The sequence below is a fragment of the Podarcis bocagei genome (assembly GCF_964188305.1).
Source record: "Podarcis bocagei genome assembly, chromosome: 4".
NCBI lineage: Eukaryota > Metazoa > Chordata > Lepidosauria > Squamata > Lacertidae > Podarcis > Podarcis bocagei.
In genome coordinates, this window is record NC_138128.1 from 53,160,632 (window position 1) to 53,188,259 (window position 27,628).

A 27,628-nucleotide genomic window follows, 5' to 3' on the forward strand; every position below is an offset into this window, starting at 1 on the left:
ATAATCCCACTTCCCCCTTTCTATGCAGGTTCTGTATAAATTTGAAAGGAATTCCTAGAAATGTTTATTAGCTTCTATAAAGGTGTTTATTCCCAGATAAAAAAAGAATCAATGTAGATATATTATTTTAATAATATATTTATTTATACCCTGCCTTTTTCTCTGACAGGGGTTCAGGGCATCTTACAGATAAAAATAAGCACAGCTAAATATATAATTCCTTTCGTAAACTGAATATGATTTACCTCTGCTGAGTGCCATATAAAGATATACATACGTACATACATACATACATCCTTTTATTTGTATGCCACCTTTATATTGTTAAAACCATGCTCAAGGAGACTTACAACATGAAAGAAATTGCATAATTACAAATATAAAAAGTGTTAAGTTGTGGGTGAACATATCAGACGACACAGCGATTCTTCAAACAGCTCTTGTTTATTCACAGGCCAGAACAGAACTGAACTGAAGGGTTCAGCCAGCCTGCTTATATAGAGCTCCACTACAACACAACTGTAACCATTTTCTGTAACTATCCAATCACTGAACGTCACTTTCAATCCCCTATTTGCATATGTGGACCTGAGTGAAAACTATCTACAGTATCCCCCTGCTGGCCCAGGGTGAGAACTTCAGTACATAACAAAAAGAAATACCGTAGTCAAACAATAAATAAAACACATCAAAAAATACACAACCAAATTGAATAATGTCCATATTAAATTAGTACAGAGGTACCTCAGATTAAGAACAACCCTGTTTACGAACTATTTGGCTTACAAACATCATAAAACCGGAAGTAGTGTCCCGGTTTGTGAACTTTACCTCGGTCTAAGAATGAAAGCCGAACAGTGGAAGGGCACAGGCGGCAGGAGGCCTCATTAGGGAAAGCGTGCCTTGGTTTAAGAACAGTTTCGGTTTAAAAACGGACTTCCGGAACGGATTAAGTTCATAAACCGAGGTACTACTGTACTTGAAGTTTGTAGATTGCCATCAATTTACTTCAGTATTATTTTAGTAGTTCATTAGGAAATATACCAGTATTGAAAGAAAAAATAACAACAACCTCACAGTCTTTTATCCATAAATATGCAAGCGAAGGCCTGTGCACAGGACTTTCTGGCCTATTCTGCCACTGTATAGCTCCTGTAGCCTTGCCCCATCAACTGTTCTTGAGGGAGCTGCTCTAGGAGAGAAGGGGGCAGTGGAGATGCAGCAGGAAGGAGTAATTAGTAAAGTTGGGGAGAGGGAGATTTAGAATCAATAAGGATTAATTCTACTGTATTCTATATTATTCTATATTAATTCTATATTATAAAGATACAGTTCATTTCTTTAAAAAAACAGTTAGAAAAGGTAAAAAAAAATATTGCAAGGGAAACAGCGCAAAGCATGTAAAACCGGAAAATATTTGAGAAGTGGTATGAATTGGGGATGATATATTGTAAGGGCTTTTTCAGGGCACAAGAAGATACTTCTTGAATAAGGACAAAACAGTTCTTTAGTTATTGAGAACCTCATAAATAAAAGGTAAAGAAATGAGACGTGAATACTGGATTGAAAGGTGAGGTAAAATGAAAGGTCTTTGAAAAGTGTAAGAGTAAGGATGAGATGCTTCAAAAGCATAAAGAAAGGCCATCATGGGCTTTGTGATAAGGAGAAGAGTTAGAAATGAATGTGTCAAGGATCAGAATGTAATAAAGGATTTCAAATATAGGAGAGAGTGTGATGACATGATTGAAGCAGGAGGCTGCAGCTGAATTTTGACGTAAATTTGGTTCAGGCAGGTGGCTTTTTTCCTGAAGTAACCTCTTGATAGTATTTCATGGTCTGCCTCTCATGGTTTTCCTTGGTGAAATGATTAAAATGATTGCTCCTCTTTGAGCTTGTACTACGCTTGTGATAAATTAAACTTTTCTATGAATACTTTAAGACAGATTTCATTTTATTTTGAGTCAAGCAGGCCTCTTTTTGAACACTGATTTAAATCCTACACGTTGATCTCTCAATAGGTACTTTTCTAACAGAACCTCTTTTTATTACCCTTTGTATGGTTAAGCCCATTCCTGTAGTGTAGCTGAAAACCAGTGAGACACAGTTATTTCTGATCCACAAGTTTACTTAATAGCATTTCACCTGCCAAGGTACTGGTAGAAAACGACCTTCTGAGAGCACACTAAACTGCAGTTCAGCATTCAAGTTGCATTCCCAGTATTCACAGCATTCCCAGCCCTCACCCACCTTACATTTGGAGTCACTTAACTTGTAGCTACTCTATTTCTTCCGAGACTTCTGTGTTTATCTAGGACTTTATTTCCTGAAGAAAACCCACCCTTCAAATATATTGTTTGTCAGCAAGCTTTTATCTCTTTACCTTTCCCTTTCTCCCTATTTTAGAATTATAGATCATCATCATCATCATCAGTAGTAGCAGTAAAAAAATTTATGTTGTGAACCCCCCTGAGACCTGTGGGCATAGGGCAAATTTAATAAATCATAATAGATAAATAAAATGTATGTCAATGGCAGCTATAACTGAAGCCCAGCATAGGTGTTACAAATTAAATGGCTATAGTCTGCATACCAATTATAAGCTTCATGATGGCCACCTGAAACGTGATATATATTGTAAATAAAGAAACATTTAGCTTTGCCTGGGGAGATCTGGGTTCAAATCTCCTTTTGGCCATAAAGCACAGTTGGTGTCCTTGGCCCAGCCATAATTTCACAGCTTAACATTTTCATAGAGTTGCTGTGAGTGCAAAATGAGGCAAAGGGGCACAAAGTTTGCAACTCTGAGCTTTTTTTCATATTTGGATATATGTCTTTGGCTCAACATGTGGTTACAAAATAAGTAGAAGCTGTGGCCGACCACTATCTCAGGGGCTATCTCAGTTCTGGTGATACACAAGTCAGCCACAGAAAGCATCCATTTTGGTTAGTTTCTCAGTCCAGGTAAATGCTTGTTTTGAATTGTGCAATAAAGTAAAATTAAATAGCCATCCCCATTTTGCTAAATAAATGAAGAAGACAGCACAAAAAATAGTTTCTAGCACATTTGTATACAGTATTTGGGTACATCTCATGCTTTGGATTTTGTTTCAAGAAGGATTTTTTTTTTTATTGACAGAAATCCTTCAAGAAAAGTGTTGCAGACAGATAATGGGGTATAAATAACATATAGTTAACATGTATAGCTTCATGTTAAGAAACTTTATTCTCAGACTGAAGGTCATACTTACAATGAATAAATGCTGGGTATTGTTTCCAGCAGCTGTTAAAAATGTGTGAATTAAAAAGTGCAACATCCTTTGTCTCTCATCTTGATGCTTCACCATGTCTTTCGTTTGTATTATAGCTGCGGCAGATGACAGATGTTACAGATATGCAGACTGTGCCAGCTGTACTGCCAATACAAATGGCTGTCAATGGTGTGATGACAAGAAGTGCATTTCTGCAAACAGTAACTGCAGTGTGGTGAGTATTTATATGTGGCAGTTTCATTAATGACACTGCTTTGTAACCATTTATTTGCTCTTTTGGTGCCTTCAAAATGTAAATGTCACATTATAATCAGATGCTTGAAATACATACGAAATAAACTTCATCATAAATTAATTGTAAAGACGTATAATATAATTGGAAAGAGAAATAATTAAAGTAATAGAACCACCTGCTTTACAAATTGGTTTGGCCAATCAAGCACGTAGTTTAAGCCTTAGCTGACAATCCACATCATCTAGAGTTCTCGGAAATATTGTGGGGTTATCATCTAGGAAAAAGTACACCTGAGCTACCTCTTATTCATCATCATCTTCATCTTGTCTAAACTGCTCTATTTCCAGACAAAGTTTATGAATATTAAGTAGTTGTTCAATCTTTCTCAAAAGAAGAATATAATAAAAATCCTTAACTATTGTAGCTAATCTTAAGGCTTTGTTCACTATGGATATATCCAAAAAGTTAAACAAGTATGGCCTAAAGTGTAAGTGCACTTCCAGCATGACAGCTCTTGGATGCCTCCTTAATGAAAGATAGAGGGTTGTGATGCAAGTTCTTGGTGGTGGTCTCCCATTTATTGAACTGGTGGTTATATTTATACATCAATTGAAAATATTTTTGTTTTTCCAGGCTTTTGGTTCATAATTGGTTTTCTGTTGGTGTGTGTGTGTGTGTGTGTGTGTGTGTGTGTGTGTGTGTGTGGTCCCTTTAGGTTTTACACTGATGTTCTGTTGTACTTTCATGTAATGTAATGATTTTATGGCTTTTTTATTTATTTTAGATGGTAGTTTAATTATTTCTTATATGAAGCTGTGCTGTTCTCTGGATTGGAGGAAGTCCAGGGTATAAAGAGATCAGAATAAATAAATAACATTTACAGGATGAGTTTAAGATAGAGTCACTGAAGATATACATATTATATTAAGTTTATGTATCATGAACTAAAATATTGTTCTTAAATAAGAACTAATATCAGTTTTTAAAGTGTGCCAGTCTTCACTGTCTTTGCACAAAATAGCTCTCTGTGGTAGTTCAGTGTTGCCCACCCTGAACTGGGATTAAAACAAATACATGGCCTCCAGTTTAATGCTATACTTGCTTACTCAGCTGTAATTCCCATTGAGTTCAATGGGAGCTTAACTCCCGGTAAATGTGTTTAGGATTTAAGTACAGATCACCTAGTGAATCTAGGGACATTGTCCTGTGTTGTTGTTGTTTTTTGGTCTGCTACCTTGAATGCACGTGGCAATATATGGTAAATGAGAACATTAATTTAATCATTTAATTTGTGAGATACAGCAATAGTGACACATTTAGGGATTTGCAATTCTCCACGTTTATATATCCACAGTTAACTTTAACATAGCAATGTGAATACATTAATGTTTCCTCTTATTACTATTAAGTTGTGTTTTTAAAAAATGTTTTCCTGGCTTCACGTGTTTTCTATAGTATATAAAACTGTTTGTAAGAAAATGAAGGGGGAAACATCTACCACTACTTTACTTTTTTGCATTTTAAAAAAAAGATTCCACCTTTGCACCGTCTCCTAACCACCCTGATACATGTTCCCTTGAGAAGAAACATGAAGATTATTATCAAAAGTGATTGACTTTACTTATGTGTTATCGGTGGCATACAGTAGTGCTTTTGACAGCAGAGTAAAATTACTTGCGATAAGGCAAACCCTCTGAAGCACATCAAAATGCTGTGGGTATTTTTCATGAGTTGATAAAAACATTTATAGCAATGATAAATATTTCTCTTTTAAAAGCAAACAAATATTAGAAAAAACTGCATGTAATGATTTTTGAAAAGAAAGTTCCAAATCTCTGGTTATGTGATATTTCATATATGGTGCTTAGAAATGCAATGGTAAAAAAAATCTAGATAGGAAATGAAAAAAAGAGAAGGGCTAAAGCAAGAATATTACATTACAAGTATATATCATTTAAGGCCTGTTAGGCAAGGACAGCTGGATAATGAACAGAAATTATACTTTAGACTTTCCCCACATCATATATTATCTTTATTGAGAAAGCAATGAAGCTGAAATTCCAAACAGGTCAGGAATGCTAAACCACAGAAAACATAGTTGAAATGTAAAGTGTGTTAAAGCTCATCTTGCTTAATCATTTGCTGTTGCCTGTAGCCCACTGTTTTACCTTCAAAAAACGGACCTGGTCCGTTATACCCTACACATGACAGTAGGTGCACAGTGCCAGTGTAGCTCTCTGTGTGCACATATACCAGAATGGGTATATGTGTTCCCATTCTGGGTGTGTGACAGGGGATTCCTTTCTGCTTATAGCTTTGTTCAGTATACAGAAATGTGGTATAAAACTAGATTACCTCCCAAGCTTGTGAATAATGTGAATGATTTCTTGGCTATTGTAACGTCAGATAATTTGCTAGGGGGTTTTTTTTTTTTTTTGGTAACATTAAACCATATTTTTGTATCCAAAAAGGGAAATTCTCTGGGATATACAAAGCTCATATATGTTCAGTATAATTCTTGACATTGTGATTGAAATTGAAATTGTTACTATTTAGCAAATAGTTTCTAGCAGGCCAGAGCAATCTAAACTATTTGGATTTATTCAGACATAAAAAGGCAACATTATATTAATATACTAGGCATATATTGCTAAATCTATACTAAATTTTAAGATACAGACATTTAATATGTCTCCTGCTACTTACTCCCCACACCCAGTTTTTAACTGCAAATTTTGAGTGCAATGTTTCAGGAACTTTAGCTGAGTAGGCTTATTATACATGTTCACTCTATGGAAAACCCTTTCTAGGCAAAGACTGTAACACTGTAACTTGGTATGAATGAGAGGCCAAGTACAAATCAGTTCATATAAATTGGAAAACTAATGGCGTGGTTTGATTTTCCCTGCATTGAATAATGACACTTCCTTTTGTGTTCACATGAACATAGGCAAGCTATAGGGAAAAAGGACCTTTAGTTGAGATGCTATACCTTTCTTCACCTGTAATATGAGAAGTCTGGCTCCATGAGTGAAATTCAGCGTTGTGTCCTTCGAATGATTCTGTCTGTGCAAGCATTTCAGCTTGCCAGATGTAATGATTCCCCCTATCCTCACCCTGCATTCTGTTTAAGTTATCCCAGCCCCCAAGCCAATTTTTTTTTGGGGGGGGCATGTAGGGTAGGAGAGAAGGGGGGAAAGTGCTATTGCGTTAGCAGAAGTCATTGTGCAGGTCTTCCACTGATGTGACTAGTTAGATGAATCCCATTCCATGACTCCCAGCACACCCTTCTACCTTAACACAAAAGTACATACTTTGGGTGTTGTACTCTACACTCACTTAATTCCTCTCAGAACTAAACTTTATTCACATACTTGTTTAGATAATCATTTCTTAGCTTTGAAAGCTGAGACATAAATAAGCCTTGTGTCCATCCAAACAACCCCTTCTCTCAGCCCACTGTGATTAAACCCACAAGTCTTCAATTAAACACATATTCCTGTTTCTATTTCATTCAGATTGGGAAACTATGATTACCTGGGTTAGAACAAGCCAGTACCTTAAACAGTGGTTTTGAAGTTGGTCAAAGGGTCTTCCAAACTTTTTGGCTAAAGGGTAGGTTATAAATGCCTTTAAATAAATATAAATATAAACATCAACATTAATAATTATGTCACTCTGAAAAGGAAGGAAGCAACGGGCTGTGTGTGTGTGTGGGGGGGGACAACGACAATATATCTTATGACCAGCCAAACAAAAAGTCTATAGCTGTATAAAAGATAACTCTTGTTTTGAGATCTAGCAAATCAGGACTCAAGGGTGGAATGGAAAAACAAATATGAGGGGAAAGTCTTTCTAGACCTTCTGTAGATAAATGTTGTTGTTTAGATATCTTAGAATCATTGTGCAACTTTTAATAAGAAAACACAAGCATTCACAGAAACTTAGGCAGAAAATGAACTGTCATTTGTAGTGTTGATAAGGAACAAGGGAGTATTTAAAATAGCCAGAAACTGGCATAAACAAACCAAACCTTGAACTATTTCAATAAGTTGGGCAACTGTAGATGCTTCTTCAGATCTTAAGGGGATAAACTAATGAACATACTGAGCTGCTAGCAATTATTTTTGATAAGTCATGGAAAACATTGAAGGCATCAGAAGATTTTTTTGTGGGAGGAGGTGGAACAAACAGTTTCAGTTTTATCAGGATGAAAATATAAGAGCAACTACTGTCATGTGAGTCTAACTGGGTTTTGAAGTGACATTGGGTCCAGGCAGCAGCTTTCTTTACGACTGATTTGAACTGTGGTGCTAACCCCCAATTATTCAGGTGTGGAGAGAAAGTCCTGGGAATAGATGCCAAAAAGTATAGTGCAGAGCTTTCCAAACTGTGTGTCGCGACACATTAGTGTGTCAGCTGCAGTTTGTAGGTTTGTTGCACAAATGCTCCCCGCACACCTCTCAGGGCTGGAAACGGGTTAGTTTAACCTCTGGTTTGCTAGGAAAATTGAATTACTGTGTTGCAAAATGATGCATGTCTAAAAAGTGTGTCACCAACATGAAAAGTTTGGAAAGCTCTGGTGTGGTAGGTCTGTATCATAGATGCTTATGTAGATTCTGCTTTGTTCACATGCAAATTTACCATTCATGAAACAACATCCCACTCAGGAAGATAGTGGGACTTCCTGGAATATATCCTCCCACTGTGTAAGAAAATATGACAGTTGGAAATTAGTTTGTTTATTCATACCCTTCTATTTATGTATTTTTACACTTACACCTATAATAAAACTTGTGCAACAGATGTTAGCTCTGAGTAAGACCTTAGTGTTAACAAGAACCACCTATTGGATTTGCATTTACACTAGGTTACTGAGATTTGTCCAGAAAGGAATGTGTAAATTGGATTTAAAGGAAATAAAGCTTGGAAGCAGGTGACTACGGAGAATACAGACAGTAGTTATTAGTAGTTCTTTTTAAAGTCAAACATTGTTAAATAGCCTTTGGTTATCTATAGTCAGAAAACCATACTGTGAAACCAGTAAGAATACTTCCCCCCCCAAGCTTTTCTTTTTTACCCTCAGTGCTACTTACTACCATATGGGTTCATTTTCGAAAGCAGCCTGAACTTTTCAGGATTTTGACATTGCGATAATGACATGTTAACAAGGAATATTAGGTGAGGACAGTGTTAAGTGAGCAGATGGTGCTTACTTGCAATTTAAAATTCATTGTAATGTACCTCACAGGCAGCATTGTCAATAATGTATAATGGCTGAGCCAAACTAAATGCAAATAGGTATAAAAAGGTCTTCTGAAATTCATCTGTGCATTTTTTACAGGCTTACCTTCTGTCGCTTTGCATATTTTACTCTAGCTAATTGGTTATGCACATAGCTCTGTAGAGTTCTTATAACAGAACATGGTTGTGTTTCTGTGTTTATATCTAAACACCTTGTAATACCTTTCTTCAATACCTTAAAAATAATTTGTGTTTCATGGTGTATTCCACATGGTTCAATATGATCTTGTCTACAACTGGTATTTTTAAAAATGAATGTAGTATTTAAAAAGGACAGCGTTCCTAATTCTCAATATTAGTACCAACACTGTACTACTGCTATACAGGCAATTGCTTTGTCCATTAAATAATTTTATTTAATAATCTATGTGCTTTTAATTGGCCAAAGAAAAAGATGGCACAGGTCACTTAATTCAAAATACTGCAACGACAAGATTTCCTACACTTCATTCCTTCCTCCACAAACACTTATCTGTTCTCCCCCACAGAAGGAAACATCACTGTTTCCGTTGTACATATGTTACGGCAGCTGGGTTTTTTCCTTCAAAAACCCCTATCATGTTCCCCCCTTAATCTGTTTTTCTCTGTACGCAGCATGCTTCATTCCTTTCAGCTTTTCCCCAGATGTCATACATTCTAAACTCTCCTCATTTTTGGTTGCTTTCTTCTTAAGGCTAATTCTCACTTTACATTTTATGTTCTAGCATGGATGCCTGAGCACAGAATAAACTAAGCTCTAATTAAGTGTGAAGGGAGAACCCAGGTAAAATTTGATGTGTCTCCATTACATTACTTGGAACTGGAGGCCTGTGCTTTCTTTTGTTCTTCTATTCCATAACTTTATTTTTCATTTTCTGAAAATACATGTAGCAACAATCCCCATATGCCTCCATTGTTGTTGTTGTTGTCATCCATCTGTCTCAGGAAAAATGGAGGAATGTGCCTTTCAGGGTGAAGTCAAATAGTTGGAAGGTTACAATGCCTGCTGTGGCAGTAGAGACTGATATGGGAGAGGTATGTTTTGTTGCAGCTGGGCAGATGAAGTTGTCTGGTTGTGCAGATGCACTATGCCATTTCTTCTCTCTGCATCCTTCCCAATGGTCATTCCTCCTCTGGTCACTGCTATGGATGCAGCCCGGCTTAAGATGGTCAGTAGCTGACCAGTGAGACACGATGATCTCTTTTTTTAAAAAAAAGATATTTATTGAGAATTTTAAAGTTACAAAGAAAAAAGAAGGAAAAAATAAGAAAGAGAGAAAAAGAAAGAAAAGAATAGATAAAAATAACAATTAAGCAATACAGATCAATACAAACCAAAATCAAAAAGAAAAAACAAAACACACAATGCAACACAATCAAAAAACAAAAATATACAACAAATTTAAAAACAAATCCAATATTCCCAAATCCTTAACTTTCATTAACTTATTTCATCAGCCTCCTCACACCTCCCTTTTTTGTATTCTAGTTGTTAATTATCTCAGCAAATCCTTTCCATCTTTCACAATATTCTGTCATTAAATTACCTTGATCTATTTTAACCTTATCTTACCATAAAAAACCTTAAAACTTAAATCTTATTTATACCGAATTCTTTTAACCATAACATATTCTTACATAATTCTTTTTAACATTTCTGCTAAAGCCAATTAATTTCATTCCAACATTTTTCTGATACCCATTAATTTTGCAATACTTTTCTAAATAAATTTTTAAAACTCTGGGAGACTCCAACTTGACAATATTTTTGTCCCTTCTCAACAAGTCAGCCCCTTTTCCATAGTCAACACTGAAATCCATGTGGTATTTAAAAGCATGTTTCAAGGCCCCTCCAAAATTAGGGGCCCCCACAACTCCGAGCTCCCCCGGCCTAAAGCCAGACTTGAAAAATCAAAACATCTCTGCGTAGGGGGCTCCATCCAGCCCCCCATCTCCAAACCAAGCAGATCTCCGTCTCTCCAAATCTGACTTTTACCAGGTTCATTCATCAAATCCAACGACTCATGTTCCTGCTGGGCCACAGCTCCCTCCATCTCTGCCACCCGAGGTCCAGCAACAGCCTCCTCCCTCATTTCATCTGTCAAAGCACATTCCTGGGTTAATTCCTGAGTGGGTTCTATATAGGTACCCACTGCCTGTCCAAAATTTCCTACCGCAACTGTCATTAAATCCAATTTCTCATGTAACTGTTCCAATAAAGCACTTGTCTTGCAAAAGGCAAGCACCAGAGCCTCTGAGCACATTCTTGTTCAAGGTCGAAGTCTGGTCCCACGATCTTAATCTTTTGCAGCTGCAAAAACTCCCCAGTTCGACTTTAATAACAGTTTCACAAGCTCCCTCTAGGGGAAACAATTTCTATTTGTATCCATCTTTTTTCCTTTTATTTTAAAGGCAGATTTAGCAACAAAGTTTTCCTTTTTCGGATATTTTGTCAATATTTTGTTCCTTTTAAAAGTGAAAGGGAACAATGGAATCAATATGTTTCTGTTCTTTTAACTATTTGTCAAAGACGTTTGTCCATAGTCAATGGGCTTCTCCAAAATGTCTGTCTTGACACCCCGCTCCCAGGTTCAAGACGGTGGAAAATTACCTTTCTTTACTCTCTCTTCTGCAGGTTTAAACAGTCTAAAAAAGATTCCCCCCTCTTCTCCTGCTTCCAAGGGGGGTTCAGTAGTTTTAAATGATGAAAATTTAGTCCTTTACAAACGACTTTCTGAACTCTAGCTTGCCGTGTCTTTGCTTCAATCTATCTACAAAAAGTGGAAGGTGGACTTCCTGTTTAGACCTTCCCGCTTTCGGTGCCTAATTAAGAAATTTCACAGTCCAATTTTCCGTTCTACTCACGGGCAGTTGTTTGAAATCCAAATGTCCACAGGAAAAAGTCAGCGTTCTCCGGCAACAGCAATGCGGCTTCACTCCGTGAAAGAAGCAGTCGATTCAAAGCACTGCGCCACTCACCCCACGTCGCTCCGGATCCCCAAAACCGGGTTTCCCCGCGAGTGGAAAGGTGCAAAGGTGCCAGCCGAATCCCACGTCCACAGGCTTCTCCCGCCTGTGGTTTTTGATGGGTCTCCGCCTCGCTGTGGCGGTTCAGACCCTGTTTTCCATGGAGCGGGTTCCTCCCGATCGGAGGAAATCCACCATTGCCAGAGGCGCCAACCCGGAAGTCCTCGAGACATGATGATCTCTCCCACTGCCGAAGGCAACCTGTAGCACTTGGACCTTACATCAGTCAGACTGATCTTCTAACTTGTAACTGCGGCCACCTACATCTGGGCCTGCCCAGATGGCAAGCCCCACCCCCACCCTTGCTAAGGTGGTCCAAAGGAAAGGAAAGCAATACATTTGGCACCAGCTGAGCTGCAGGAGTTCCTGGAAGGAGATGTACAAGACATCATCAGACCGCCTTAGTGACTCCACTCCAGTTTTGTATAGGGTTTACTTCTTCTGAAAATGCACATGTAGATCTTGACATTTTTATACAGAAATTGAAAGAAAATAGCAGTTGTGTTATGTGCTAAAGCAGGACCAATATCATTATCTTCACAAGCTGCATGAGCCAACTTTGGGGCTGTCCACCTGTCAGTCACCTGATGTCATAATGACATCAGGCGACAATGCCTCTGAAGTGTTTCCAAGCAGTTTCAGTAGAAATCAGATCATTAATTAGCCAAAACAGAAGTGGATGGTTCATAGTTTGCTGGTTTGATGGTAATACTTTAGACCACCAAATGAATTGTGACTATGTAGGTCCTTCAACTCAGGCATTCCCAATGCTAATTGAGCATTCTGTTCACATGACCCTAACCATCGGAAAAAATCAAGTTCACTAGCCCAAGAAACAGGCATCTAACATTTATTTATGGAGTAATTATTAGTCTGTGCTGTTTCTAAACAACTGAAAGACAGTTGCCAGATTCTTAAAAGCAGTCTTTTAAAAGCTTGTTTTCATTAATATTAGACTTTATTGTTCAATTATTTTTTCAGGACTATTTTTAAATGATGAATTTTAAAATTTAGAAAATGGTTGCAATGTATTATTTACCTTCTTTTCTTTAAAAAAAATGGGTAAGTGCCATGACTTTAACTCTATTAACATTTACCTTCCTATTACTCGTATGTTTAGGTCAGTCAGTTCCTTCAGAATTTTTAAGCTTTCTCCATTCTGAGAATTGACATGGTATGTATGTGTGCTTATATTCTAGTCTGTGAAAAACTACACCAAATGTCATGTAAGAAATGAACAGATCTGTAATAAGCTGACAAGCTGTAAAAGTTGTTCACTAAACCTCAACTGCCAGTGGGACCAACGACAGCAAGAATGCCAAGCATTACCAGGTAAAGGGGAAATAATGTGTTTGAAAAGAATTTTTAAAGCATTATTGGGTAAAAGGGGAAGAAATTTCAGATCCGTGTTAGGAATGCAGACTTTTCAAAATTCAACACAGAGAACTATAGCCTTGACTACTAGGTGTAATCCATCCAAAATGACAAGGAATATGCACAACTTTAGCTGTGTTCTTCTAGATAATATTTTATTTCTATATAGTTTGCTATGGTATTCACATGCCACCTTCATGTTGATGCAAAATGTAGTATTGCAAATAATCTTGCACAAATCACAAACCTTATTTTCCTGAGATTTGGCAGTAACCCATTGTATATCACACTGTGCTCCTATTATTGTACTTTTACTTCACCGATTGAAAATGCTAGTTCTGTTAGGCTATTCTAATGTAAAGCATTTGTTGCCATGACCTCCTGTTTTACTCTGGAGGAAGTGTATAGGGGATGAGGTGCTTTTTGTTGAATGTTCCTCCCACAGATCCCTGTGCTCAAGAAAGTTTTTTGGGGGGATCACCTGGGGGAGCATGAGGGGTGATGCAGGAAGGGAGAATGGTAAAAAATCCCCTACCGTCCTCCTTGAGCAGGGAGCCTCTGCTGGATCTTGGTTGCTTTTGTGAACAGAAGGAGCCCTTCCATCCATGGAAGTCATACCCTGGTTCTAGCTCAGTGGTTCCCAACCTTTTTTTTGGCCATGCCCCACCAAGCATCTCTAAAATCCTGATTGCCCCCCCCCTCCTTGTGACATATGATTACTATTATTCAAAAAGTGAACTCCTGTTCACATGGAGGAAGCCTAAAAGGCCATTAACTGTTAATAACTCATTCTCGAATTGCCCCCCCCTTAAAAATCAAATTGCCCCCCTTTGGGGCTTGTGCTCCACGTTGGGAACCACGATTCTAGCTGAATATGTAGGTGATGTGCCTTTTAGGTGAACTGTGTTCTGAAAAGATAATTCTAAAGCCTAGTTCTAAATGTGATGTTTTTTTCTTTCACAACTACTTTAAGCTTGTGTAACTCTTTACTAGCTCATCTGTGTGGAGAAGGATGGAATCATGTTGGAGATGCCTGCCTTCGTATAAACTCTAGTCGTGAAAACTATGACAACGCGAGACTTTACTGCTATGGCTTACATGGCATCCTTGCTTCATTAACAACATCAAAAGAAGTTGAGTTCGTTTTGGATGAAATACAGAAATATACCCTCCAGGTAACCCGAGTGTCTAATATGCATATATGCGAATGTTTTTGTAAATTGCTCTAATAATTTTTTTTTTTTTACAATCAAGCGGCTATAAATGAAATGAATAAATAAATAAATAAATGTAGGTTAATGATTGGTTTTATTAATTAAATTGATGAAATCAATATACTGTATTTTTCCGTGTATAACACGCCCCCCAGTCCACCCAATGCACTATCTATGTATAAGACGGCCCCAGTTTTTTTTACATAATTTTTAAGTAAAAAAACCTCATCTTATACACGGAAAAATACAGTACATTTCAGAAGCATTTGCTGTAGTGCACACGGTGGTGATTCTGCCTACAGGATCTCTTGGGATAGTAATTATTTCTAAATGTATATCTCTTCATATAAATGAGCATAGCCAAATTTTATGCAAATATTTTGCTTTCGTTTTGAGCTTTTTGTGTTACGCATTCCCGCTTTATTGCAAATGCACAAGTGCCCACTCTAAGGAAAAGCCTGTTGATGGGACCAGTTAACAAGCACAAAGAAAACACCAGATCGAAGGGCTAACCTGCACGCAGGTTTGCAAAGCAGTTCAGAAGTGAGGACCATAGAATAACCAATGATTTAGGAAGACACCAGAACTCAGATCGTGTTGCTTGAGCAAGGCTTAGCTAGAATTGGAAACAAGCACATTTCCTTTTCTCAGAAGGATCCAGTGTTTTAACACATGGGGGAGGTTCACACAGATCTGGCAGCTCCTAGCACTCTCCTTCTGATCCATTGTATCTTCTTCTGAAAATAAGCAGACTAGTTCCCGAAGTTCAACACCTAAGAATGCAGTGGCAAGATTTGTGGACAGTTTTGTTTTGACTTGCCTTAATGTAGGTTTGCACACACATATGTTCACACACATATATACAGACACACGTCTCTAGATGAAATGGTAAAAGAAGCCTCATAAATCTGAGAATACCACTGATGACAGCCTGTCGTTTTGACAAGTTTGGTAACTGGAGAAATGGTTGTTTTCATTTTCTGAAATTTCTGAAGGTGACACCGTTCCAAACATACCTTTATTCAAATGAATTATGTGTTGAGACACCTAAGCTATATAAATTTGAGATAAGTCACTTGCAGTATACACTACAGGTAGACAAATCCATGCACTTTAAGGAGGTATTTTGGGTCAAATGATTATTTACTTATCAAAAACTTCTAATGAAATGTTACAGTGATTTATGCTTTATCTCGCTTCTGTTTTCCCCCCTCCAAAAAAGTAATTTCTCTTTCATTCCTATCTCTCTATCCGTCCCATTCCATTTATTGTGTGTAAGTCATTTTGAATGTGCTATCAGTTGCCAGAGAAGCTTGCTGAGATTTCCCTTGATTTCCCTTCATATGCCTGCTCTTTCAGGCTCGAATCATAATGATTTAGGACATACGATTTCATTTCAGATGACTTCTTTGTTACAGATAGTTTAGTAAGGTTCACAAATGTAGGCAGAACAGCTGAGAAATGTCTGCTAATCTGAAATATTTGTGCTTGTTTGAGTCTTAAAACCTTTTCATATTTAAAGCAATGATTTTTGTAAAATAAAAGTTTTTTGGATTAATATAAACTATTTGAAAATAAGAATATAAATGTACATCTGACTGATTGATTTTTTTATTTAGGAAAGAATACTACATCAGTTAAATGCTTGGATTATTATTATTTATAAAATTTATGTAACTGCACTGTGTCTTCTGCATACCTCTAATGTCATTCACTCACGCAGCCTCTCATCCATAGAATTAGAAACCACCTCTCAGCAAAGTAGTAATGTCAGAACTACAGGGCTGACACCACTTACTTCATTTCCTCCCTCTCTTGTATGTGATAACCTTGGAGATTACCATACCTAGGTTATCATGCTCATATTCCAGACTACCCCTCATTTTCTCCATCCTTCCAAAGTTGTGATCTAGGGACGTAGGTGGCGCTGTGGGTTAAACCACAGAGCCTAGGACTTGCCGATCAGAAGGTCGGCGGTTCTGAGCTCCCGTTGCTCGGTCGCTGCTCCTGCCAACCTAGCAGTTCGAAAGCACGTCAAAGTGCAAGTAGATAAATAGGTACCGCTCCGTCGGGAAGCTAAACGGCATTTCCGTGCGCTGCTCTGGTTCGCCAGAAGCGGCTTAGTCATGCTGGCCACATGACCTGGAAGCTGTACACCAGCTCCCTCGGCCAATAAAGCGAGATGAGCGCCGCAACCCCAGAGTTGGTCACGACTGGACCTAATGGTCAGGGGTCCCTTTACCTTTACAACAAAGAGTTGAATTAAAAGCCAATATAAAAGTTATATATGAAAAGCCTTGTGGAATGAAAAGACTTTCAGGGGCTGCCTAAACAAGAAGTGGAGAACCTTTCAGCCCTCCTGATGTTGCTGAACTACAACTTATGTGAGTGCTATCAGGCATGGCCAGTGGCCAGGAATGATAACGAGTTCTAGTTCTGCAACATCTGGAGGGCGAAGGGTTTCCTACACCTAGTTCAGCCTAAAGACAAGGATCATGACTGAACAGTTCACAAGACTCAACCTAGCTCCTCTCGTACACATTCTGAATATATGGCTATGTGATTCATGTCACCCTACATTCTTAACTAGTGAGTGTTTGTATACTGGAAGATAGGATTTTATCAAGAGACACTTATTTACAGTGGATCGTGTTGCATTGCAATATTTGTTCAGCTTCTGTAATCTTATTCTTATCCTCCAATTATGCCCCTTCAAAGAAGGATACAGCAGAGCAGATAATTTAGCCAACACAGTAAAAAGGTAAAGGTACCCCTGCCCGTACGGGCCAGTCTTGCCAGACTCTAGGGTTGTGCGCTCATCTCACTCTATAGGCCGGGAGCCAGCGCCGTCCGCAGACACTTCCGGGTCATGTGGCCAGCGTGACAAGCTGCATCTGGCGAGCCAGCGCAGCACACGGAACGCCGTTTACCTTCCCGCTAGCCAACACAGTACCAATGAACAAATGGTTCAACATCCAGGGCCTGGTGACCTGTGCTCTCCTTTCTCTTCGGAAAATTCTTACCAATGTAGAGGCAGTACTTGTTCCCCCATGTTCTTGTGTGTACAATCTGGACCACTAATGTCCTGGTGTTCTGTATAAGCATGTTTGTTTTAGCAACTAGAAGTCATGGGACTGTGAGGTTTAGGCACTGGCCTTCCATCTTGCCTAGTGGAACCTCCCTTGCTTATCTAAGTGGAATGCTTTGTCCTTGTACTCGTTCTATGTAATCTTACAAATGGAAGGCACATATACTGTATATCTGAGACTTTGTGAAAGTGGAATGAAGAGTTTAATCTTGGGTTTAGAGCAGAGTTCACTTTAAGAGAATAGAAGGTTTATACACTGCAGCATTTTTTTAGGAAGACCTAATACACAGGATAAAATATGTTCCACATACGCACAAATGGTTGGAGAAACCACCACAAATGTATTTGAAACAATACAAAAGAATTGATGAGTGCTGAGGAGAGAAAGCAACGCTACTGATTCATGTGGTTCCCCTTTTCATCCTTCACAGAAAATATCACCCTGGGTTGGGCTACGGAAGATCAACATCTCCTATTGGGGATGGGATGATATGTCTCCCTTTACGAACACAACATTGCAGTGGCTTCCTGGAGAACCAAATGACTCTGGATTCTGTGCCTATCTTGAAAGGGCAGAGGTTGCTGGTCTGAAAGCAAATCCATGTACGGCTATGGCCGATGGCCTCGTATGTGAGAAACCTGTTGGTAAGAGAGCTTACCATATTGCAAATATTATTTTTGGAACAATTTGCTCCAGCATGTTTTCTTTAGTACAGTATGTGCATAATGAATGTTGGAAGAAAGGTTGGTTCAGAGAGAACAGTCTCCTCCTAGTCTGAGATAGTCTTTGAATCCATAGCTTCTTAATCTGAGAATGGGGAGTCTCTCAATCCAGAGAAACGTTTCATATAGATTTGAAAGCACTTTTCCATTGTTCAGTTTGCATAGCACATTCTAATTCCCTAATCCATACTTTCTGAGTTTCTGAACATGTGCTTTACAAAGTTCCAATAAGCATTTAAAAACAACAGGCATGAGTTTAGTTTTAATGCCCGCTAAAATGTATGCTTTATGGAATAAATTAATGTCTGGAAAATTTAATCCTCCTTCCGATACTGGCAGCTGAATTTTATTAAGTGAGAAGTAAGGAGAAGGATTATCCCAAATAATTTCCAAAATACCTACTAATCTTTTGAAAATAGTTGGGGAATACATAAAAGATGTCTTGTAACACATATATTATCCATAGCAGAATATTCATTTTAAGTTTATTAACCTTACCACAAATAAGTTTAAGTGGATTATGTTTCATCTTTTAACAAAAAATAAATAAATTGCAGTGGAAAGTCTTATAGTGAGATACCTTGGCAGTGTAAGTTGTTAGTTAACTCTAAAAATGTTTTAAATGGATAGATATGGCAGAAATAAGGCAGTTTTCCATATCACTTCACTTACACTACCTGCAAACATTAAACGTTCTTTCTCTTGAGGGATAAAATTCATTTGTGGTTCGAGGACCCGACCCCGGTGAAGTGAAATGAAGACACAAGGACACGTGATATAAGGTTTATGGGCTAGAGAAAGGCCACAACTTTATTGGTTACAGCATTTGAAACGGTATTGGCTTAGGCATTGGATCGAAACAATTGGGTTCTTCACCAGTAGGTGGAGCCTGTCGATGCTGATACGACTATAGGCTCACCCCTGCTGTCACCGAGGGTCGTGCCAAGGCCTCCCGCCAAGCAGGCATCGGACGGAATACACGACCCCCAGATTCCTTTAACGGAATACCCCTAAAAATTGAAGGCATAGGCGATGGCCACACCTAGCACTTCCACACAGCGCAACACATTATTCCAATGCCTAACCTACCCCCAATACCACAAAAAAGAAAAAAGTTGTGACGATTGCTACGAGGTAGGCGAAAAAACCAATTAGCCTAGTGCCAAATGGAAAAACTCCTACCAGGCCCCCCAGCCAACCAGGGCGACCAACCTAAGGTCCATAGCAAGGCCGAAAAACCTGAGCCCTAACTAAAGGGAGTGGAGGGTGGGTGACTCGTGAGGGGCGAAGGCAGGAAGAATGAGGCCGGGCGAAGGCTGGCGCTGCAGCAAAATGCTGCTGAACACGCCCCCACCGTGGCCCCCGGTTGGATGGCCACCGGGCGGGCGTGAGCGCCAGCCAGGTGAGTGGGCAGCAGGGGGCCACGCCCCCTGCTAGCCGGAGCTCGAGCCCCGACCACAACCCCTCCCCTCCCCTTCGTGGAGGAGAGTCTCTCTTGAAACCTTTTAGAACAGCTAATTTTGCTGCAGCTGTTACACCAGCTCCATGAGTATATGAACAGAGTTTCATATAACTAGGGTTGCTATATTTAGATTTCTTTTGCAATATTGAAAAGTGGCTTTTGGATAAATCTATTTTAAAGATTTTTTTTGAAGCTTGGTAGAAAGGACTGAGCCTCTATACTGTCATTAGATGGAGGTATGATGCTTTAGAATAGAGAAGATCAAACAGAAATAGATCAACTCTTCTGTTTTGGGAATGAGGAGCCACAGTTGTTTGGCATAAATATATCCTATAAAGGGAAACATCATAGGAATATGTTCTCTATACACTAGATTTGAATGTGATTGACATCTAAAACCATGATGGTAAACAGTCATATGCATTTTATGCTATCAAACCCTAAATTCAGCATGGTTACAGGTGATTGTGTGAGTCCATTAGGAGTAGTTTGCTGTTAAAATAGTACTATAAAAAATTGAAGTTTAAAGCAACACAGTTGGATGATTTACATAATTTTCTTTCCTATGCTCTCACATATAAAAAAGGAGCTTGTCATGGAAACTACTAAATATCATAAATAAAACATGAATTCTACAAATTGTTTGCTTACTTATGCACACATTTGTACTACCGAAAATGATGAAGCTATCATAAAGTTACTGCATTTTTTGTTTCATGATATTGATTCTCTGGATATAACTGTCTGCATTTTGGAACAATAGATGCTGTGATCTTGTTTTTTTTCCTGTAAAAAGACAGGAACGACAATTTAAGTGTGGATGTTAGATGCTTTTTGAAGCATAGAACTCTTTGCAGTCGCCAATTTTTTTCTCTTGCAAATTTTATGCTGTTTCGAGAATCTTTGCTGCCTTTCTTAGTTTTATTATAAAGCAATTGCTAATAAACTCAGATTTCAAAACAGTGGAACAATTTGCAAGATCCTTTCTCTTTTTATTTTGGAATGTTGCCTTCCAGAAAACTGGAATAATGTTTGTCATGTATAAAACATTAGGTAATTCATCAGGTGGTTAAGGATATAGACTGCTGTGCATTAATAATAAAAGGTATGCTTCTGTGGGCAGTATGTAATTGGGAATTACTCTGTTCTCATACTTCATTTGTTTGACAGCAAAACATATATATATAGTTCATTTCTACCTCTCTGTTTTATATAACTAGTTGATTCAGTTTCCTGAGCAATGCATGATTCTAAGCGAGACAGAATGCATCCTGTGCTGAAAAATATTCTCTTTTATGTTTAAAAAAATGTTTCTCTTGTTTTTGAATTTTTAGCGACTGCAAATATATACAGCAGGGGGCAGATGTTCACTTGACAAATCATACTTTTAGACAAAATGCACACTGTTTAAGGGAGAATGTATCACCAGTGAAGTAAATAGCTATTGCTTATGCACTATTTAACAAATGCAGTAGAACCAAAAGGTCATGCCTCACTGTACCTATTCAAGTATACACAGTCAAGGTTTACAATATGTGTATGGCTTACTATGTCACATATACTAATAACTGAAGAAAAGGATAATGGCTTGTATATTATATTTTTCCTTGAAAAAAATGCAGCCCAGATTGTAGAAGGAACAGTGTGAATTATTATAAATGCAGCCAAAAGACCCTAAACAAAACACAAAGAGCAAGACCCTACATGTAGCAAAGTGAAAGCATTCCTGAATAAAGCAAAGGAAAAATATTTGTGTAGTATCATATATACTCATATAACATGAGTTTGGGGAAAATACTGAAATTCTACTTTCACTTTCTTTCTCCTTCAGTTAGTCCAAATCAAAATGCAAGGCCCTGCAAAAAGCCATGTTCCTTAAGGACGACGTGTTCAAACTGCACAAGCAGTGGCATGGAGTGCATGTGGTGTAGCAGCACAAAGCGATGTGTTGATTCAAATGCCTACATAATCTCCTTTCCATATGGGCAGTGTCTAGAGTGGCAGACTACCACCTGTTCTCGTAAGTATTTTTGTGAAATGAAGATTGCTAATTATGGTAATGAGTTGAAGTACAAAACTTATATAACAAGCAGGACCTGCTAGAAAACGTTGCATTGTGGATTGCTCCTGTTCCAGGTTCTAGCTAAGTCTTTTCATTCTCTTTACCAATTTTCATGTTGCCCCGCCCCCCGCACCCAGGTTAGCAAGCATTCTGTTGCGACTAAGCATATTCAATCCACATGGGACTGTGTACGCACTCGAAAGTTGCAAACTTTGGAATTCTGCCATGTCTGCTGATTCCTCCCTCTTGTTTGTGGGTGATGCCATTTTGCCCATAAAACAATGGAGTTTGCAGTTTCCTTTGGCTACTTACTGAGTCTGTAATTATGCTGAAAATTGAACTGATCATTCTTTTAGCCATACTCCTAGGTGAAAACTTATAGGTTTGTATGTAGGAGCTCCAAAATTCATTCCCCACATTTCTGTTTAGTAGGGTAACAGGCTTAGAATGACCTCTGCTTGAGATCTTGGGGAACCACTAGCAGGATGGTGATACTGTCTAGGTCAACCTTTCTCAACCTTGGGTCCCTAGATGTTGTTGGACTACAGTTCCCATCATTCCTAGCCAACATGGCCAGTTGTCAGGGATTATGGGAGCTGTTGTTCAAGAACATCTGAGGACCTAAGGTTGAGAAAGACTGCTCTAGGGGCAGACCAATGGTCAATAGGAACTTTATTTTCTAACCACTAGCCACTCTGGAATGTTTCATCAATCATTTTTAATTAGTGTTCTAGTAAAGCAAATGCATAGTTGTACTCTGTCTATGCTCCAGTAATCTTGTTCTTCTTTTTTCTCCATCCCAACTACCTGTAAACCAGGGATAGCTTTGGTAGCAAAGCAAAGTTAGACCACTCCAGGGCCAATCACGTCAATCTGACATTCTTCAGTAAATGTGTTGGCTATTCGGTGGCCTGAACTGTGTTCTGAGACTACGGTATAAGCTATGGTATAAGCTAGGGAGCTAAGTGTTCAGGTGTCATACCTCACATCAGCTGAGGAAGGAAACAAAGCTGCAAAACATTGGCTTTTGGCAATGAGCAGACAGTACAGAGCTCATGGATTGGATAGGCTTAATAGAATTACAAAGAAACTGGAGTTTTGTCCTTGCCTGGTCAACCCTTAACTAATGATACATCTAGTTTCTGAGTGGGAGAAGTGGGTTGGTTTTGCTTGACCTAAATGGAAATACAGAGGCATCTGCTTGTAACATGCATGAATAATGTCATATGGCCTAGATGCCATTGGACCTATCTTACGTGGTTCACAAGGTACCCCCTTTTGCTTCCTTTACTGACTACCAACCCAATTTTCAGCTTCAACCATTAAAGTTAGGAGTCCTGAGCTGGAGAAGACCCCCTTCTCTCTTAGTCTGTATTCTGGTATGATTGGTCACGTGCCTGACACAAGTTCACTGTTATCGAGCCGAGTAAGGAAGATCCCACTGCAGCTTCTACGTTTGTCAAAACTCTGCAGAGCTACCTGACAAACTTATATCTTTGTAGAAATCAAGTTGCACATGGCATATAAGCCTTGTTTTTGTGTCTTGGAATTTTCTGGGGTGTGTGTATGCTGAGTTAAGCTCTATATTTAAAAGACCTTTCTGTGTATTTAGTTGAAGGCCATCCAACTTTCTTGCATGCAAGAAGAACAGCAAAAAACTATGTTTAATTTAGTTGTCATTTGAGGCAGGTCTATAACATTTTATATTAAGTAAACCTAATGGGATTTCTTGCATGTCAGTTCAATATCATATGGAAGAAGCTCTCTCTGAAATTGTATTTTCTATCCAGCCAATACAAAAAATTAAATTTCCATAAGACATTTTATCAGAACCTAGCTATTTAAAGTTTGAGAGCAAAGAAAACAAAAACAAAACTGTAAAACACATTTTTCCTATGACTTGCATCTGAAACAAACATTTCATAAACGATTTTTTTTAAGTCTTGCTCATTTGCACAAAAAATGTCTGTCTATCTAGTAAGAGTGGGGAGAACTTTGTGTCATTTTTCATAGCAGTATATTTGATTAAAGACTGCAGTAGGTATTTGATAACACCATAAATGTCAGTGTGTAAGAGCAAATTTTCCACATAAACTGTGTGAATGAGACTATTTATATATTTTCATAGCTGTGAATACATTTTCATATTCATTTTCACAGCTAAGAAGGAAAATAAAACATTTACTTATTGAAGGCAATTAAGTCACAATAAAAATGTGAAGCTTTGAGAACATTTATTCCTGGGGAATATACTTATGGCTGCCTTATAAATGCAGGAAAGGGTTCCTCAGTATTATGAAACATGCAAGGGTGGAGACTAATAAAGCAGGAAATCCCAGATGGTATACTACTGCAAGAAAACCACTACAAGTCTTCCATATGAATTGACTCAGATCTGGCAATCATCATCTGAGGCCCTTCTTCATGTGCCTGTTCCATGAGCGGTCTGGAGGGTGGCAACACAAGAACAAGTGTTTCTGTTGTTTGTGGAACTGTCTCCCCAGGGAGGCTTGCTGGGGTCCTTCATTACATTTCTTTAGGCACCATGTGAAAATGTTTTTTCTTCAACCAGGCATTTGGCTGATAAACCTTCTATAATTACAAGCCTGGTAGATGAAGGGAATGCAGTGGATGTAGCCTACCTTGATTTCAGCAAGGCATTCAACAAGGTGCCCCATGATATTCTTGTAAAGAAGCTGGTAAAATGCGGTCTTGACTATGCTACCACTCAGTGGATTTGTAACTGGCTGACTGACCGAACCCAAAGGGTGCTCATCAATGGTTCCTCTTCATCCTGGAGAAGAGTGACTAGTGGGGTGCCACAGGGTTCTGTCTTGGGCCCGGTCTTATTCAACATCTTTATCAACGACTTGAATGATGGACTCAAGGGCATCCTGATCAAATTTGCAGATGACAACAAACTGGGAGGGGTGGCTAACACCCCAGAGGACAGGATCACACTTCAAAATGACCTTGACAGATTAGAGAACTGGGCCAAAACAAACAAGATGAACTTTAACAGGGAGAAATGTAAAGTATTGCACTTGGGCAAAAAAAATGAGAGGCACAAATACAAGATGGGTGACACCTGGCTTGAGAGCAGTACATGTGAAAAGGATCTAGGAGTCTTGGTGGACCACAAACTTGACATGAGCCAACAGTGTGACGCGGCAGCTAAAAAACCAATGCAATTCTGGGCTGCATCAATAGGAGTATAGCATCTAGATCAAGGGAAGTAATAGTGCCACTGTATTCTGCTCTGGTCAGACCTCACCTGGAGTACTGTGTCCAGTTCTGGGCACCACAGTTCAAGAAGGACACTGACAAACTGGAACATGTCCAGAGGAGGGCAACTAAAATGGTCAAAGGCCTGGAAACGATGCCTTATGAGGAACGGCTAAGGGAGCTGGGCATGTTTAGCCTGGAGAAGAGGAGGTTAAGTGGCGATATGATAGCCATGTTCAAATATATAAAAGGATGTCATATAGAGGAGGGAGAAAGGTTGTTTACTGCTGCTCCAGAGAAGCGGACACGGAGCAATGGATCCAAACTACAAGAAAGAAGATTCCACCTAAACATTAGGAAGAACTTCCTGACAGTAAGAGCTGTTTGATAGTGGAATTGCTGCCAAGGAGTGTGGTGGAGTCTCCTACTTTGGAGGTCTTTAAGCAGAGGCTTGACAACCATATGTCAGGAGTGCTCTGATGGTGTTTCCTGCTTGGCAGGGGGTTGGACTCGATGGCCCTTGTGGTCTATTCCAATTCTATGATTCTATGATTCTATGACCTGTGTGTGTGTGTGTGTGTTTGTGTGTAGGGGTTATTGGGTTTTTTCTGCTTCATTATGTGTTTTGTTTTCTCATTTTGTATTTTTCAGTTGTGAACTACCCTGAGATATTCAGATGAAGGGTGGTATACAAATGTAATAAATAAAATAATGATATTACTAATTCATCACTAAAGTCCTTAACCATTTTTGTTTTGGAACTCAAATACTGGCAGTAGGCTCTTTCAAAGCTAGATATGTGGCTATAACCATCGCTAAAAATGATTATTCTTTGATGTTCAGACCACTCATTTGTACCCAAGAAGTAGCTATGCTATTGTTAATGGTATCTCGGGCAGAGTGTGTAATATATTGATTATATATGATGCCAGTTAGGATACATTATATAAATAGTATTGTGAAGCCCCTATGATGGAGGAAGTGCAATGAGAGGTACAATTTTTCCACATGTGGTGGCATTGTCCCTTATTGGCCGCCTTAAGTTATTACATTATCTAACATTGCCCAAAAAAGTTGTACAGCCTTGCCTGGCCTTAATTGTTTTATAAAACACAGAGAATTAAAAAACAAAAAACTAATTGTGTTTTAATTAGCACTTGCAGAACAGGAACATGCTAAATACTGGAAGTGAGCTTCAGGTGTTTCCATATCAACTGGGCTTAATAGAATATGGAATATAGCCCTGGCAGAAAATCACAAATCAAAACATGCTACACAAAGGTTTAATCAACAGGATTTATTAGTGGAAACTTGATGCATGTTTGTTACATCTGCCACAGGGTGCAGCAGTCCATTCATTCTGACTGCTTCACAGGTAAAATTTTAGTGATATTCCTTTCATTTAAACAGTTTTAATAAACCACACAGCAAACTACCTGACATGTGCATGATACACTTTGCCATGCATGGTGTTTTTTGTTTTTACTTTTGGAATGCTTGCTGTTGTTCAGTTGTTTCCTTTTGCTTTTGTTTTAAGAAGAAAATAAAATAGATTAATATAAAAGCACACCCGAAACAAAATGCATCATGGGAGATGGTTAATTCCATTGCTTCCAGTATTGTTATTCCACAAATTTACAAGCACATACGTACTAGGGAAGGGCCAGAGCTGGTGGAGTACCTGCTTTGCATGTAGAAGCTCCCAGGTTCAATATCCGACACTTACAGGTAGGGCTCAGAGAGGCTTCAACCTGAAATCCTGGAGAGCCACTGCTGGTCAGTTTTGTCAATATTAAGCTAGATGGACCAATGGTCTGAGTTAGTATAATGTAGCTTCTTAACAGATACTGCAACACATATAACTGTTTATTCTTAGCTGTAGTTTACTGGAACAAACTGTCTCCAAGTCATGGTTTATTTCAGTAAACTATAGTGAAGATTAATTTAGGTTTGGGGTATAACCCTAAACTTTGGTTTAGAACTGAATAAAGAAGTGAGGCTTTCAATCTCCACACAGCTGTGCCCGAGGAAGGTGTGTGTGGAGGGAATATAGGAGCCTGAGGTTCATGCATGTAATGGTAAGCCAAAGTTGAGCAACTTAACACATACTTTTTCTTTGTGCTTTGTATTATTATTGTTTATTGTCACAGGACAGTAGTTCACAGCGTCAAAATACAAAATGAGAACACAAAATACATAATAAAAGCAAGAACAAAAACAAATCAAATAACCTCCCTTCGAAAGGACATGGAATGATAATCAGCCAAAGGCCTGGTTAAAGAGAAATGTTTTCGCTTGGTGCCTATGTAGTTTATATTATATCTGCTTATTATTTCATCCTATTTCTACAGTATCACATGAATGCTGTGGGAAAGCATTGACATACAAAGTATGAAAGGCTTGTGTTTGCTCCTTTTGTTCTGTATAGAAGTGCAATAGTAGCATGGCACCATTTACTAGAGTGGTGATTAAGTAGTATGTTCAGCAAGCTAAAGTCACCCTCTGCTGTTCTTTGGATTGGGAGAAGAGAGAAGAGGATTTTAAAGAGCCAGCTTTCAATCCCATTTCTCCTTTATATTTTTCACATGCAGATCCCTGCCCTCAATTGCTCATTCTTCAAATCCCAAAGGGGCTGTGTATCTGTCGCATTCTGCATTTTGATCTCA

At 38.6% G+C, this 27,628-nt stretch overlaps 1 protein-coding gene across 3 annotated transcripts in view; it reads left to right on the plus strand.

The window, feature by feature from the left end:
• The window catches only part of ATRNL1 (attractin like 1), a 503,197-nt gene that overhangs the window by 106,125 nt on the left and 369,444 nt on the right, over positions 1-27,628 (plus strand). For all 3 annotated transcript variants that reach the window (XM_081192831.1, XM_081192833.1, XM_081192832.1), the window contains exons 13-17: positions 3,365-3,483; positions 13,014-13,146; positions 14,182-14,363; positions 17,922-18,135; positions 21,507-21,695. In XM_081192831.1, coding sequence (XP_081048957.1) covers positions 3,365-3,483; positions 13,014-13,146; positions 14,182-14,363; positions 17,922-18,135; positions 21,507-21,695 — 837 coding nt within the window. The remainder of the gene's footprint in view (positions 1-3,364; positions 3,484-13,013; positions 13,147-14,181; positions 14,364-17,921; positions 18,136-21,506; positions 21,696-27,628) is intronic.